Below are 17,839 nucleotides of genomic sequence, written 5' to 3' on the forward strand. Positions count from 1 at the left end.
GAAGCTGGAAGTGCCAAGTGACATATTTTAAAATGAGAAAACTCAAAAGGTCTAGAGGGTAAGTTTCTTGCCTACAGTTATATTAATTGGTGACAGGGTAGAGTTCCCTGTAACCTTGTCAGCAAATCACAGTTTATATGAACTAGTTACTGGCTCAGGAAAATATTTTATTACAAAGAAATTTTCTCTGAAGAACGCTTCTCTTAAATGATGATTGTGAAAATGGCACTTTGTTTATATAATGAGACATAATTTTTAATACATTTTAGTCTGTTTCTGTTCTTTTGGCAACCATATCAGTAATGAACCTTTTTAAATGCAGTAGCTTTTATTTCTGGATGAACTTGGTTTCATTACCAAGAAATTATTGATATATTGTTTTAAAAAGCTGTCATTTTACCCTTTGTTACTTAATTGAGTAATAACAGAAAACATGGTTGTTGCATTTAAAGCTAGTAAATTCTAAAATACACCTTCTTTGAGTAATTTCCGTTGGTCATGTGAGGGATTGCAAAATTAGAACAACAATAATATTAATAATGAAACCAACAGCAGTAGCAATAAAAACAAAAGTACCCTAAATTTGTATATCTGAGGGCTGTAGGGTAACTCAGTTGTAGAATAGGGATTTAGCGTGTGTGTGTGTGTGTGTGTGTGTGTGTGTGTGTATCCTTATATCAAATGCTTGAAATGCAGTTTATTGTTGCCACATTTACTACCTAGATTAATGCTGAATTAGAATAGTTTCTTGGCCCAACTCACATTGCTCAAAAGTATACTTTTCTGGTTTTGAGGGTGATTTCATTAATTTATTCATATACATACTACATGATCTACTCATGATCTTTTCATATATTTTTTCACTAACTAATTTAAATAAAAATTTTACTTAAAAATTCAACATAATAAAATAAGGGACAAATGATATATTATTTTGGAGAAGGACTTTGGCTTTAATTCACAGCCAATAATATAGCTTGGCTGTGAATTAAAACCAAATAATTGTAACTATGAAGTCCTCTCTTGAACATTTATGGAATCATCTTGTGAAAATAATCATTTAAGTTGAGTAATATGTGTCAACATTTAAATATTATAGGCATGTATTAAGTAGGAAGAAAAATAGCTTATCATAAAGTACATGTGAAACAGTAATAATTAAAGTCCTCAGATAAAATGATAAAGTTGCTGGCAGAATTTTGTCTTTGTTCTATGCTGTTAATGGGCTATTTTTTTAGATAAAAGCATCAAATTTTATTATTTAAAAATCTGGGTTTTGATGTGTTATATTAAGAACAGAGAAAGAGGCTACCCTGATCTGATAATAACATATTGTGAACTAAAAAAAATTAAGATACTGATTATAGATAAATTAATTAATGAAACAATATATGGAAAGTCATAAATTATCATGCAATATGTATATGAATAAATTAATGAAATTAGCCTGAGTTAATATAGATTATACTGTTTCAGTCAAAACCAGAACATACATTCTCTGCCTACAAACCTAATTCTCAATCCTTGTGCCTTGGCAACCTTTCTAGGTTCTATATCAAATTATATGTATATATTTATAAAGTGACACCTCATTTTCTAGTGTTATAGTATAATATGTAATAATGCTAATCCATTGCCATTTTTGAAATATTATAATCAGAGGACCCAGGAAGATGTTTCAGGTAAGATTTGTTTCAAAGATTTAATCTTGATTTTGCTTCAGTGCCATTTGATTCCTTGCCCATAAAAGAGAGAAAAAGGACAGGGCAAGTCTTATAAATTTATCAACTTTGTAGAAGGATGTCCTCTGAAATACATTCAGTCTTGTCTCATTCTTGGTTACTCGACCTAATTAAGTTCATAGACAAAAGTTTCAAAGTGAAGACTGGCAGTCTAAGATTCAGCACTGATAGAAACACCATTTCTTTTCCTCCTGTCTAGTTCTTATCATCAGTTTTGAAAGATAACAAAAAGAACTACAAATCTGCTAAAAATAAAATGAAGTATTTAGCTACCTACACATAACCAGAAATTAAAGAGTAATAAAGATGATATAAATGCTTTTTCCAGTAAGAAAACAATAGTGTCAAAGGCTAGAGTTCTAGTCTAGGTCACTATCTAACTATATATAGGTCTAAATGACATCATAAGTGCAAAGGAATAAAAAATTTCTGAAAGAAGTTAATATGAGCAATGTTTACAGAAATTATTTTTCTTCATATCCTTTAGTCACATACAAGCCACAATTTTGGTAAAGTCAGCTTTAGACAGGAAAGGTGGATTGAATAGCTCCTACCATGGAATGAAGCAGCATCATTCACATTTAGGGAACATAAACTAGTCTACCTAGCTGTCCCCTGACTTCTCTTTAATACTTAGTGCTTACTTAAATTGAATGAAATGCACTGTCATATCATATGGCAAATAGAGAGTGCAAGTTTAGAAGATCCTTGCTGAATCATTTCAGCTGAGGGTAACATTTACACATTTACATTTATACTTCCTGGCCATATACAAGTTTGAAAACATCATGTCCTCCATGTGGAAATACACATAGTATTAGAGACAAAAAGAAAAGCCCTAGGGAATCCTGTCATGAAGAAACAATTTTTAAGCTCAGTATTCCCAATCTTTTAAAGGATATTGCTAAGTTGTTGACTTTTGTTTGTTTCTGGTTTCAGTTCTTAGTAACATGCATTTGTAAAAATTGGTCAACAATAATATCATTTTTCCAATTCTTATATATCACCAAGGAAATGTTGCATGTTGAAGTAGATAAACTTAGTTTTAGGATTATAAGTGCTTTTCTTGTTCAGGATAATATCTCTAAAGGAAAGTTTTACAGTATGGCCAAAAATGTCTCAATGTCTCCAAAAATGTTAATAGCAGTATAAGAAGCTGAGCTCCCATTTCTGTTGTAATTTTAATGTTTATATTTCCTAATTCAGTAGAAAAAAACCCTAAGACTAATATTTTAGCATATAAGAATGTCAGAGAAAACAAGGAATTCCTAGAAAATAAGCCCCTCTGGAGATTTTATTATATAGAGAGGTAGGGAGTACACCTTGAACTATGCTCTACACAGGCAGGGTATACATTGTTTATCATAACAATCAACTCACAATGGAAGCTAGAAAAATCAATAAGGAATCCAGCAGAAAATTGGATTAAATTTGAAAACTATTTGAAGACAATAAAAGCAATAAAAGTCATAATTAAATAAGTACATTTAACCACTACTTATCAAATTGGAAATATTAATATAGGGACACAAAATTCTTGGTTTCTATGTTGTATAGAAATTGCATTATATGTAATTACTAACTGGATTATTTAAAACAATAGTACTGCTACTGAAAGCTTTATAATTTTGTCATGGAAACATGGGCTTTATTGACATTTATAAATACTATACTGCAAAATATTAAGAAAATGAATAGTTCTGAATAAGAAGATTAAATATCATAAAGATATAGTTCTCTCCAAGTTTGTTTATAGGTTTAATGTAACTGCAATATTTTACTGAAATTTATTTTGGAATTTGATAAAAAAGTTATTCTAAAGTTTTTACAGAAAGATAATAGATGAAGAGAGGAAATAAATAATTTTAAAGAAACTGTAAAGAAAGAAATAGAATAATAAAATAAAACCATGAGGTTTAAACTATGGCACTGGCACAAGACCTAAACTACTGATCCATGGAATAAAATGTATATGATCCAAATATAGGATGTTACACTGCAAAAACAAATAGCAACAGAATGACTATTATTGATCAACAAGAAGAGAAGTGAAAGAAATTAAGAAAATGAATATCCCTGAACAATGAAAGGCAAATGAAATAAAAAGTTGCCTACCCACCTGTAATACTTCCCTATTAAACATAGAGAAGAAAAAAATGTAGTTGAATTTTCCATTGATTTCACAATGGGAAAAGACATTTGTAGAATAAGTGGAAGAAATTTTGAAAAAAAAATAAAATGGCTTAAATATTTGATAAGTAAGTAAAACTAAGTATACACAGATGAATTAAATGTTTCTACAAATATAACAAACTTTTTATTTGGCATTAAGGCTGTTTTTAATTGCTTTTTTCTATCATAGAAGATGCAATAGCAAATATATTTTGGCATGAATCAACTATATTTTGATTATTTTTTAAAAATATTTCACCAGAATTGGTATTGGTATTAAATGATGATCATTTCAGAGTTTCATTCTATACATTACAAAAAGTGCTTTCTAGACTCTATGCAATGATTTATATTCCTATTAGCACTGCTTTTTTCCAACTTCACATAGAAACTTTAACATTGGTAATGCCATTAAAATACAAAAAAAAAATACAAAACTGCAAAACAAACAAAAAATAAAAAATAATTTGTTAGTCAATGTTTAAATCAACATTAATTAAACATCTAAATTAAATTATTTAACATCTATGTCATTCATAACCAGAGATCAGTGTCTATTTGGTTATTAATGGCACTAATATATTTTCAACCATTGTTTTGCCATCTCTATTTTCTCCTTTACAAACTGTTGTTTGTACTCCTTTTAATGCATTGCAAAGAAATATAAAGCAGGGGCTGGGGCTGTAGTTCAGGGGCAGAGCACTTGCCTAGCATGTATGAGGCACTAGGTTCCATCTTCAGCACCACATAAAAAAATAAACAAATAAAATAAAGGTATTCTGTCCTTCTACAATTACAAAAAAATAAAAATAAATATAAAGCAAAGATTTTGAAATCAGACATAGGCAATTCACCTCTGCCATTAAACAAGTGTTTAGATTCTGTGTAAGTTAATTTTTTTGAATTTCAATTTTTTTCAATTCAATGAGAATAATAATACCTATATCATGAAATTTTGCATTAAATTAGATGAATCAATAATACTCAAGAATAAATGACCATAGTAAATGGAAGAAGGTCATTAACCTTTCAGAAGGATGCTAATAGTCATGATTTCAATTAATATGTTTGCATTAACCACATTAACAAAATTTATCCTTTATTATATAAACCAAAATCATTTTTTTTGTAATTTAAAAATATTTTAAGCAAATTCATAATTTTTGAGCTTTGGATTTTTAAGCAACTTTATTATATCTTAGATTGTTTTCCTATTCAATAATATTCACATGGGTTAAATGTACAGAAGAAACATATGTACAGAAAGAAGCAGAAAGAAGAGGGAGAAGGAAAAGGAGGGTAAAGAAGGTAAAGAAGAAGGAGGAGGAGAAAAAGAAAGAAAAGAAGGGAAAGAAAAGGAGGAATAAAAATACAAAAGTAAACTATTTACTTAGGTGCTACATTTGAATAGAAAAATAATGTAAATGCTCTACAGATACATAAAGGTTACACTATCCATGATTTTCTATCAATTTACATAAATTTGTTTCATAAATTTAAAATTGTATTTTAATTTGTATCAAATATTTATTAAGACAATGGAAAGAAGCATTAAATCTTAAATGTAGTAGTATACAGAATGACAGAATATAAGGCAGAAATTCTATACCTTGTATATGACTCAGAGAATTAAACTGGAAAGCAGAATTCTCATTGATGAAGTTATCCCAACGCTGGTCGATGAGAAGATGCCTGAGCTGTTCATGATCTAATTTAAAAAATAAAGTGATATTGCATTTCAATGTCACATTCAAGAAGACAAATATCAGATGGAAATAGAATGGAAATATTCATCTAATGGGAAATTTCTTAGACGAATATTTTTCAAAGTATATTTTGACATGAATTTTAAAGACATTTTTGAAGAACATATCCAACATTATAAAAGGTACTCTATAATATTAAAGTCATATAAAATCTACTCATAAACTTTTGAAATTTTAACTATTCAAATAATAAATGTTATTGAGAACCTGTTTGAGCCTGCTATCTAAAAATGAAATGCATGATACACATACACATATGTGGGTGTATGTATGTGTGTATGTGTATATATATACACATATATATGTCAGAGAATGTGTGTATATATGTATATATAACGATTTATACAACAATAAACCAATATACATAAATGTGCACTAATTTTCTACGAAAATGATAAGTTCTGTTATATTAAATACATGTTAATTGTGCTACATTTCAAAAGTCAATATGCATATATTGAAAATGCTAAAAAGTATCCACTAAGATAGGTGCATGATTTTAAAAAAAAAAAACAACTGTTTAGAGGTGATTTTGTAAAGATGAGTGTTTTGAAAAGTGTAATCTCCCAATAACTTACATAGAAATAGCTTATGTTAGTAGGACCTAAATCTAGACCTAACAAAAAGGAATAACTGAGTGTGGACCTGGGAATCTGAATTTTGATAAGTTCCCAATTATTGCTTCCTGGACTTCAGGAGCTAGTTATTAATCGAGAATAAGGTAACAGGAGCTACAAGTATTAAGGTATCTGAATACTATCTAAAAATAAATTATAAGCAAGGTGAGTTTTAGATTGTTCATCTAAAAAGTAGTTATAATTAGTCTACATCTATTTTACTTAGTACAAAAATATTAGTTTTTTGTCATAAGCAAAGTGAACTTGGATGTATAATCTAATTGAACTAAGGTATTAAAGAGACTATTAATATCTTCAAAATTGCAACTTCCTTGCTTAAGGCTCAAATCTCTCAATACTATTTATTTATTAATTCCAAAGTTTAAAATCTTGAATTTGGGAAGGATTTTGAGGGCATGGAACATTTTCTTACACTATTTAGCTCTCTTCTTATGTATAAAACTGTGTTCACACTGATTGGCAATTTGTTATGATTACTATATGGTTAACATAAACATTTATTCAACTCTGAATGTGCTTTAGATAAGACTCAGAGGGCCTTCAGGGACAAGATTTTCATAAACTAATCTACCCTGTGAAATGAAATGCACTGAGTCATCTCTGTGTCCCCAAAGTGTGATTAACTTATCATAATTATGCTACATTGTATGCTTTATTACTTTACTGCTACTGAACACCACAGTCATAATTAACCCAAAGTCAACAAGAACTCATCACAGTACTTTATTTACACTGATCAATCACCAAAATGGAAAGTGATATTTGTAAAACTAATATGCTATGTTAATTGACGTGCACATCTTTTCCCCTAATGTTATTTTGTTTTACTCTTCAATTAACTATTGATGTCTGAAACAGAATCCATGCTTATTTAAATATTTAATCAAATCACTCATATTACATTTAAATTTAGATTAAGTAGAGTGAAGAATTTCCAAACTATAACCATTTCAGAGGAAAAATAATCAAAACACCTCATTTGTATGCATTAATTATTGCTTCGTTCATTTTTGCAACTTTTTAGGTATCTAATCCACAATGAAATTTCACTTACAGAATACTATATAAAGTAAAAAACTATGTATTTGTATATATGTCCTTCAAATGTGAAATAGTTTTGAAATGTAGATACAATAGTTTTCAGATCAAAATAGGTGCTCAACAAAGAGACAATGACCAAACATTTAACTCCTGTTTTATCAGCATGTATGCTAAAATGCAAATACTCATTCAGGAAGGAATTAAGCTATGAATTAAGGTAACCCCTGACATTAAAAAGCTCACAAATTAGCAGGTTTAGAATATGGTTTGATGAGCAAGGAAACCAACATCTAATGGAGATATGTCCTTAAATTCATAATATGTGTACATTAGGCCATAATTTCTAATGGTTTAACTTAGATCCTTGCTTCCCACTCATGGCTACTCTTCCATTCTCTGCCTTTATTCCCAGCTATGTGTGGCAGAAATTTAAGAGAAGAGAAGGGGTTTCAAAATGGGGACATAATTACAGATGAAAATTACTGATGAGAATAATTGTGAGAATTGAGTCCATGGACAGTCACTGAGAGGTACATGTCTATGCCAAACAAGGGCAAGGTGCAACCCAAAGCATGTGTGGATCAGATGGATTCAGTATCTTACGGCAGAGAGCAAAAGAGAAAGGAGAGATCAGAAGATCTGAAAAGATGAGAAAGCAGTGGCAGTAAGGGGTATTTCTTGAGGACTTTTTATGGAATAGGGGAAGCCTATTCCACTGTCATGTGAAGATAGTGTAAGTTCTTTAAACTCTTCTCACTGATCTTTAAAAGTACCACCTCTAAGCAGATGACTTAGAATGACAGGTGGTCTTGAAGAAGACAGCCAGACACTATCAGTTCAAGACCTTGTTCTATTTACTCCTATGGCTTTGGGGAATTTCTAAGCCTAGAGTTCCACATCTGAAAAGTAGGAATATTGACTTCCTTCTTGGAAGAGTTGTTTTCAAGATTGGGTACAGTCATGTTAATAGAGGTCTAGGGTGGCATATAGTAGGTTTATAACACATCTTCTCTTCTCAGGGTATTTAAAAGTTTTGCTGTAGCATCCTGTTCCTCATCATACTCATTAATTATCTGCTTTGAAGGAATTTTTACCATCCTCAGGGTGTTTAGACCATCTCTTCTCTAGCCAGCTTCTCTCACTTATCTTTTGAAGTTAGCATGGATTAAGACATGGAGGATTCCTGAAGCATCATCTTCTCTCACTTAGCCTTGCATAATGTTCAAATGAAAGCTCTTCAAAGAGCTCACCCTGTTCCTATTGGCATTGTTTGTACATCTCCTTTCCTGGAGATATCTGTTCTCAAACTGGGTAAGATAGAAGTTCAGGAGAAGTTGAGAGCTACAGTCTAATCTTATGGGCTTATTTTGTCATGGGAAAGAGATTTCTGTGGCAATCAAAAACTTTGAAATATTGCAAACTATTATCTTTGTGGGCACATATGTGTATTTATATGCCCTCATCTTTTACAAAAACTTTTAAAGACATCACAGAGATATAAAATCCAAGAAAAGATGAATTACAAGTAATTTTTTAGAAAATTGAAACAAGATTAGGGACATAACCTGCAGTCAGGTATGAGATATAGTGTGGGCATGTCACTTGCTCCAGATAAGCCAAAATATTTTCTTAGCAGCCAGTGTATGGAGGAGAAATGAAATGACACCATCAGTCTCTGTGGGATGAAAACAAACTACTGGCTCAAAAAAGCAATAGTTCTTCTTGATAGTAATAACTGAAAGAAATTTCTCCCAATAATTTTGTAAAAAAGACTGTGCAATGTACCAGGAAAGCCTTTGATAACACCTCCATGAACACATTATGACAAATCCTTTAGAATATTTCTATGTTATCTGATCTTGTGAGTGTGTGGTATTACAACAGTAAAATGGAATGATAAGAATTTTTTATGTGATTCTTTTCCAAACAGCACCAACATAATGATCTTTAGCTTGGGACTACTTTAAAGTACCCATAACCAAATACTCATCTGGGTTATAAAAAGTACTGGGAATGTAAGCAAGCCTTTAAGAACATTTGTTTAGGCAGCACAGTATAGTTATTTGAAAAAGGGTAGTCTGGGCACATGAAATGTTAAATGTTTGCTAAATGAATGAATTCTCTCAGAGATTTGGGAAACTTCTAGAAATATATTGTGTGCTTTTCCATTAATATGGATTTAAACCTTCTAAGCATTTGCTCTCAATACCAGTCTACTCTCCCAAGCCATATCCATTGTCAACAAATATTTTTAGAGTTAGTTTTTAAAATGCTATAGAATATAGTTTATAAATGCATAAAACACAGGAAATATTTTCAAAACTCACTAAGGAATTAAACCTGGATTCCTTATCACAACATTTAGTAATTTTGCAATATCCTGATGTGTCCCCACCCCTCCTCCAACACACATATAGAAATATATAGATATTTTTCATAACTCACTGTTTTCCCAGGAAAGCAGCATTTTTGGAATGTCAAACTCATTATCAAACTTCTAGATTACCTAATTCTCTATCATTTTTCCTGCTGCTATCTTAGCTATTTTCATGTTTATCACTTCTCCCAGAAATAATACCCTTCAATATTCAAAGGATCTTTGGATATTCAAAGGATCTTTGGCACTTTATTTCTACTACATGCTGTCTCTAGTGATCAGAATCTTAATATTTTTGTGGACCACTTTGTCCTGTTTGCTATATAAGCGACCAATACACAAACCTTGCTCACAAAGATCCCACAAATATTAACTACAATAACAAATATTTAAATAAAGTTGTGTATATGCTGCCATGCTATTCAGTAGGGAAAATAATTATTCCAGGTTCAGGATTCCAGGTGCAGAAAACACACACACACACACACACACACACACACACACATACACACAAACACTCACACATGGGATGGGGGGGATATGCAGGATCTGCAATTCTGTGAGATCATTCACACTGAGTATCACCTCTTGGTGATGTATTCTGAATCTTGCCATCAACTTCCCTAAGGAAACTCCGTGAATTCTGTATTATCTCCAGAAATATTTATATTGCTTCCTTTTGAAAGATAGCAACAGGTTGTATAGTTCCATCATTAAATAATTTAAGGACATTTATAAATATTTAAATGAGAAGGTATCAACATAGCACCTTTTGTAATGTGTATATTTGGCATACATGTTAAATATTTTATTCTTCTCATCAGTCCCATTTTCCCATAAATGTTCAACAATTCAGGCCAAATTGTATGAGCTTATTTACCAAGGAATATGAACACAAAATAGGTGTATGGCACCTAGCAAAACAGAGTCCAAAAGAGGGAGAAGGAGGAGGATATGACACAAAAGAAGATGTCATCAATAAGAAAAGGGAAAGAGGAACAGTTGGGTGTGGAGGGAGGGAGTGTGGACAAGTGCTAAGATATCTGAGGTCAATAATTTTCTTTGCCCCATCTTATCAGCTTGAAGAAAGGAGGAGGGAGAAATTAAGAGTTTTAACATGTCCCCTACAGAGAGTAAGTTTACTTAAAAGAGAATGTTTCAATTGCAAATGACTGATAAAAGTTTTAATTGATAAGTTTGCTGTATTTTCTTATTACAAAGAAGGAAGAATTTTAGGCAGATTTTCAAAAAACTAAGAGGCCACAAATTATTTCACATTTTTAAAGTCAAAATCTTGACTCCAGTATGTTTTTAAAACACTTATAATTATGAAGATATTTACCTATATCTGCCCTGAGAAGTTCATTCCCTGGAAAGATCCTTTGGACTGCCTCAAGTTCCCCACACCAGAGATTCTGAGTCGCACAATTGATACAAGCTTCACAACATCTTTTCGGTGCCTATCTAAATGTGTGGTTTCCAAACCCAGAGGACACAGTGTCTTTCGTATTTGAATTTTTTTCAGCTACCTATTTCTTTTCCTCCAGCAGTTATTACAAATCACTACTCTTCAAATTTCGTACTCTATCTCCTTTTTTCAGCAGAAGAAAATGTAAACATGACTGACTGCTCTTAATTCCCAAGCCCCTCTACCTCATAACAGGGTATCTACATTTGCATTTCTTTTCTCTTATTCCCACCTGTCCAAAGGAAGAAATGTTCCTCCTGTTCAAGGTTAATGTGTATACGTTGACCATGAGCTCAGTCCACCAAGAGCCTCAGCTCATCATTTAAACCTTCCCTCCTTTATAACATTAACTCCTGTTCAACTTTAGCTTCTTCCTTCTGCTTATACATATGCTCTAGTCTCTTCTACCTTAAAATGATGAGTTCCTTGAGTCTTCAGTCAGCTTTTAATAAATACTACATACCTCTCCTCATAACAACCAAAGTACTTATAAGGATTTTATATGAACTGACATTATTTTTATAATTTTTAAAATTATTTCATACAAAGAGCATGAAGGGATGATCAGGAAAAACCAAAATGCCAACAGGTAAATAATATTCAGGATAAGCATTAATCAAAAATAATAAATAAATAGAGTAAGAAAGAAGATTAGAAAGATGTAGAATAGAAGGAGATCGAGAGGGAGAGAGGAGGGATGGGAAAGGAAGAAAATGTGGAAAGAATTTTTTAAAATAATGCTATGTGCATATATAAATAAACCACATGGAATTTCCCCTTTATGTATAAAGAGAAAGAACAAATCAAAAATGAATAAATAGATGAATAAAAGGAAGATCAATAGAGAAAGGAAAATGGGGGAAAGAGGAAGAGGAGGGAAAAGGGGAAAAACATGAACTACAATTGAATTCCATGAATGTAGGAATTTGTCGAGATGAAACCAGCTCCTATGTATAATGTGCTAATAAAAAAATAGTAAATTTGCAATGTAGATAAAATACAATTTTCCCCCAATCAGAATGATGGAGATTAAGGAGAATATTGCTATTCAGAATTGATTAGACTCAGGAAAACAGGTGATATCTTTAATATACTCTTGATGAGTAAGAATTGCAACATTATAACCATTCTGGAAAGCAAGTAGGTTTTTATATCAAAAGGTTTAACATTATAAAACTATAATCCTCAAATTACCAATTACTATAATAGCAATAGTAGTTGAAAGTAGTAATAATATTAATACTAACAGTAGAAATAGGAATAATAATAAAAAACATATTGATAATGTCCAATATTGGACTTAAAATGTGCTTCAGAAAACTCATGATAAATTAATTTTTATTTTGGACTCACAGTATTAAATAATTTACTATAAAGTGATTAAATACTTTATGCAATCTAATTTAAAAGCATGCATCTTCAACAAGACTGGTTGAAACAAATATACTACCTATTTACTTTTTTAAAAAGAGGAGAGAAACAAGAATTTCCATAAACTTTCAAAGAATAAACACTGGCATATTTGATTAATATTATAATAATCTTACAGATTTACTGTATATTTCAGTTTACAGATAATATTGGAAGAAATTGACTTGGTACATAAATACCTGATTCTGGCTCCACTATTTATAAGCTGTTATTTATAAACCAACATATTTCATATCTCTCTCCATGTTTTCTCTTTTATACAATGATGTTTTTATTCTATGATAAAATAAGTTTGATTACAAGCTACAAAATTATATGTAAATACAAGAAAAACAACTTACTTGTTAACATGATGTTGATGACAACATCTTCCTCAGTGGGATTTTTGAAAGGAATAATGAAAGATGACTGAAGACCAAGAGGGGTGGTTATTTTTTCTGTGTCTACAGGCTGGGGGAGTAGTCCTAATCCATAGAGGCAGAATTTCCATTCTTTAAACTGAGGATAAACATTTGTAAGATAATCCTAGTCACACACATTATATTTGCAACTGTTAATAAATGTAATACACATATAAAATTTGGCAAGAAAAGGTTCATTGTCAATATTTAACATGTACTCTTTCGTCTCTCTTTTTCAAATTCCTTTTGATTTTATTGAAAAATCAGTCTGTTTTTACACTGAAAAAAGAGGAGACAAAGAGCCAATAATCAAATATGCAACATATTTCAATACATATAAGGTTATTGAAGGCACAGAAAAGAATCTTTAATTGGATATTGTGCATTTATATTCATGGTATGTTTTAATATCAACTTGTCTAAAAATCTGGATACTAAACATTACATATAGTTTCCAAAATTGCAGGGCGAATTCCAAACGAAATTAAGATACTCACTGCATGAAGACAAGTAAGGTGAAACACATATTAAATTCCCATTAAAAGGAAGTGTTTACAACTGCATGGGATGTTATTTGTCCTCACCATCTAATACATCGAATACATTTTCTGTTATCACATGAAATGGATGAATGGCTTAAAAATATGTGAAGGAGATTGAATGTAGCCCTTGTTTTGACCTGGGTTTCATAAGCCTGCTAAGTGCTGTTTGAAAATGTTTTCTTTGTGTCCATTTAGAATAAAAATCCCTTGAAAGTATAACAGATTATGATTTGGTTCTAGATATTTTAAACTTATACATCAAAACCTTTGTTCATATTACAGATGAATGAAAATGTCATTGGCAAAAGCCAGTGATTGTCCTGATTTATAATCTCTAGAACTATATAGATGTTTCCAAGATTGAACTCCAATAAAAAGAAGGAAACTTTTTTTAAGGTTGCTTCAAATTAGGATAAGCAGAGGCAGGAATTCCATAAAATGCTATCTTTTAATAGGAAGAATTAAAGGCAAGTTAGAGCTTCACATTATATTCAAATGAATTCAAATGACTATATTACTGTTAGTCACAGATTCTATTCACATGAGATAAGTTTACTATACTTTCAATTATGTTGTCCTAACCTGATTTTATATAATTGACCCACAAATGAAATCCAGTTACTTTCAACCATTAGGGATGAGCTAAACTATGAAAAGAAGGTCATGTTTCATGTTTCCTTAAGTGACATGGAATATTGAGTTTTTATGTTAAACCACATCCTGTCATTTCCGAGTGCTGATATCTTACAGTTGTCCTGGCATTGATTAAATTATCCACTTAAGTTCAGACAGGGAAATTAAAAAATAACCCAGCAAACATGTGCATTAAAAATAATATTTTCAGCTCATATTTATCTCAAACTTCTACTACAGGAGAGACAATAAAAATATAATTCTGATGTTCTTAAAATATAAATCAGGGGGGGGGGGTAAAAGATAGTAAATCTAGCTTGTACATTGAGCAGGGCCTCCAGAAAATTAAAACTTGCTGAGAATCAAGAGAACTTTCCTTAGATGTAGGCTTCAAGAATCATACACTCAAGCTGGGTTATAAAACCATTCTGAATTTTTATCTTTTCAATTTTTCCTATTCTGACCTTTAGAAGAAACAAGTCACAGAATTGTATATAAGTGCAATAAACAAGGGCAACTGTTTGAAAATTAAAATGAAACATCTGAAAACTATAAAAGAAAATCTCAACATGTTTGAAACCAATGAAAAGTTCCAATTAGCACATCTGGTGCTTCCAACTGTTATGCAGTAATGTAATCTTATTGAGAGACTCTGGTAGCATAATAAATTCATGATATCTGAAGTTGTGATTACCTAACACGTAATCTGAGGATTCAAAATCTACACAAATAACTTGAGCCCAGAGTTAGATTTTTAGACTGCAGAGTTCTTCATATAGACCTAAACAGAAGCCAACAAAGTAAACAATAAAACATAACCATTTCCCTCAGGTCAGCAAAAATTCACAATTGGAAATAGTTTACATTTATCCTATGAGCACTGCCAACAGTTAATTTTAGATTAATCAGTTACTCAGTTGTGCATGTCAGTTCAGATAGATTTGATCAATCAAAAACTGAGAGGGATAGAAATCTATGAGTTTTTCCCCTGAAGGTAATAAGGTATTCCGAACTCTGAGATGTAGAAATATAATCTCTAAAGTATTATTTTGAAAACACCTTCTTTAGATGCCTGCTCATACATAATATATACTGTTTTTTTTCAAAACTTCATTCAATTAATACTTTATGTTGAACTGGTTTTGCTTGCAAAAGATGTCAACTGAATGAATTAAATAAAAGAGTAAGACTGAATCATTCAGAGATAAAAAGGGCAACAAAAATCACAGAGGTTAGAAAGATACATCGAAAGGTTGAAGGGGTCTGGACCCAGAAGCTGAACAGAGGAATTATTGATTAAAGTCTAACATAAATGAACCCTCAGAGATTTATACTACAACTTGAAACGGAGATATTAAGAAATACTGAAATCAAGCCCACTGTTCAACTTATTCACAAATAGTCTGAGATGATTATTTACTTGTTTGAGTTCTTTTCTGTTTAATAAAGAATTAACAGTCAATATCTAGGGTATTCTAAAGCAATTAAGATGCCAAACTGATAATAGCCCTGCTGATGTGCAAGACTATCCTTGAAAAGATACAATTTCCACTAGAAATGCAAGCAACTAAAATGTCTCCAATAATTAAGAGGATAGAGCTCTAAACCCCCCATGAAGCAAAAGATCAGCCTTAGGGCTGGGGTTGTAGCTCAGTGGTAGAAGGCTTGTCTAGCACATGTGAGGCACTGGGTTCAATCCTCAGCACCACATAAAAATAAATAAATAAAATAAAGGTATTGTGTCTATCTACACAGTTTTTTAAAAATCAGCCTTGATAGAAGTATTTATTTACAAGATAGTAATATCCACTATACTCTCCCTTCTGTATGAGAAGGATTACTATTGGTTTTCTTTGATATTTTCTGGAATCTATAGTACCTATTTCAGGTCATGTATAAGTGAGCTATCATTTAGGAAATTTGACAGTTTCAATATTTTTTTTTCTAAAAATAAATGAAAATGTTTTTGAAAAAGAGGACACTTCAGTCACTATTGGTCCCAAATTGACATGGGGATCCCTGAATTATATTTGTTTCTACTATCACTTGAACATCAGGCATCTATGACTTCCTTGGTGTCACTAATGATATATAGTACATTTGTCTATTTCTTTTCCTCCCCATAAATATTTGAGTAGGTAAAAATAATAATAAATGTAAAATATTGTGCAAGTTTTCATTGGCAATTAAAGAGTTACCAATCACTTGGTAAACTATAGGTAATTGTAAAAAGCAGCCATAAAAATGAAATGAAGCCAGATATCCTGAGTCTAGTTCTCGGTTCAACATTTTACTGACTACTTAATCTTAATTTCTTTGTCTCAGAATCCTGATCCATAAAATTGTTAATGACAATACTTCCTGTATAGAACTATAGTGAGAATGAATTAAGTTGATTCTTAGAATGACATATATCACATTTAAAGGAGCTTTCAAAATGATAATTATTTTAAAAAATAATTATTATTTAGGAACACTATACAGAGGAAATGGTATGAAAAATATAATACAATATTTGCAAGACTGTACTCTTTACATTTTTATATGTAAGTCCATGGAAAGTTGAGTAGTAAAACTCAAGTCAGAGAATGAACATATATACCAGTGATTTGACATTTACTTTAAAATTTTGATGTTTTAAGCCTGGGTAGATATTCTCCTTCATTCAAGTGATCTAAATATTTAGAAATACCTTTTTTAGGTGCTTGCACATAGATAATATATACTGTATTTTCAAAAGTTCATTAATGATTTATAATGAACTCATTTTACTTGTGAATGATGTCAACTGAATGACTTGAATTTATTTATGTTTTAATTTTGAAATTTCATTAACTTGACTTAGTCCACAAATACTCTTATCATACCTGAGCGCATCCAAAGTTGATACAAGTTTCATGACCAGCTCTTCCAAGTGCAGAAGGATAAAAATAAACAGATATCTCTGTGGTAGAGTGAGGAAGTATAATCAGCTGCGTAGATTCAGAAAGAAGTAAAAGAGAAACAAAAATCAACATTTTTGTTTGAGGTGGCTACTTGAATACAAATATGATGTTTGATGAATGTGTGGCCTTGTGTACATTATCTGTTCTTGGTATGGCTATTTATGAATATTGGTAAAAGGGCCTGTGGTGAACACTACTGCATGGATCTCCTGACATGTTCTATCCCCAAACAATGACTACAGGGTTATTCACTGTGTAAAAGGAAGTCAGAATTAAATTTTACAAGTTAAGTTTGCCTTCCTAATAATAGATATATGCATTTAATGGAAGAGTCCATGGTATATTGGCCATCTCATGGTACATGTCAAGCCACCAGGAAACTAACTTGTAGCCTTGGTAATGTCAAAAGAAATAAACTGTTTCTAAGCATAGAGGGAAGATATGTTTTTTAAACGTATGATAAAGTTTTCCTCTTCATACTATAATATACACTCTCAGGGTGTGACCTGTGGTTGATATGATAGGAGCTTAAATTCTCTCCTTAAAGAGAGGGAAAAAAACCCAAATGACTCCATCACAATGTAATGAAGCCTTAGGTATCTTATGTAATCTAAATGCTACTCTACAAATAATACAGTATTTAATATCAACATATAAAATAATAGAATGACTGACACATGTCT

General features: G+C 31.2%; 1 protein-coding gene across 1 annotated transcript in view; it reads right to left on the reverse strand.

Annotated features, from left to right (window-relative positions):
- The window catches only part of Cfap47 (cilia and flagella associated protein 47), a 408,435-nt gene that overhangs the window by 77,067 nt on the left and 313,529 nt on the right, over positions 1 to 17,839 (reverse strand). The window contains exons 55-57 of the mRNA XM_021725557.3: positions 17,079 to 17,183; positions 12,977 to 13,133; positions 5,524 to 5,622 (exon numbers count right to left, since the gene is read on the reverse strand). Coding sequence (XP_021581232.3) covers positions 5,524 to 5,622; positions 12,977 to 13,133; positions 17,079 to 17,183 — 361 coding nt within the window. The remainder of the gene's footprint in view (positions 1 to 5,523; positions 5,623 to 12,976; positions 13,134 to 17,078; positions 17,184 to 17,839) is intronic.

This window comes from Ictidomys tridecemlineatus, chromosome X, assembly GCF_052094955.1.
Source record: "Ictidomys tridecemlineatus isolate mIctTri1 chromosome X, mIctTri1.hap1, whole genome shotgun sequence".
In the NCBI taxonomy this organism is placed as follows: Eukaryota; Metazoa; Chordata; class Mammalia; order Rodentia; family Sciuridae; genus Ictidomys; species Ictidomys tridecemlineatus.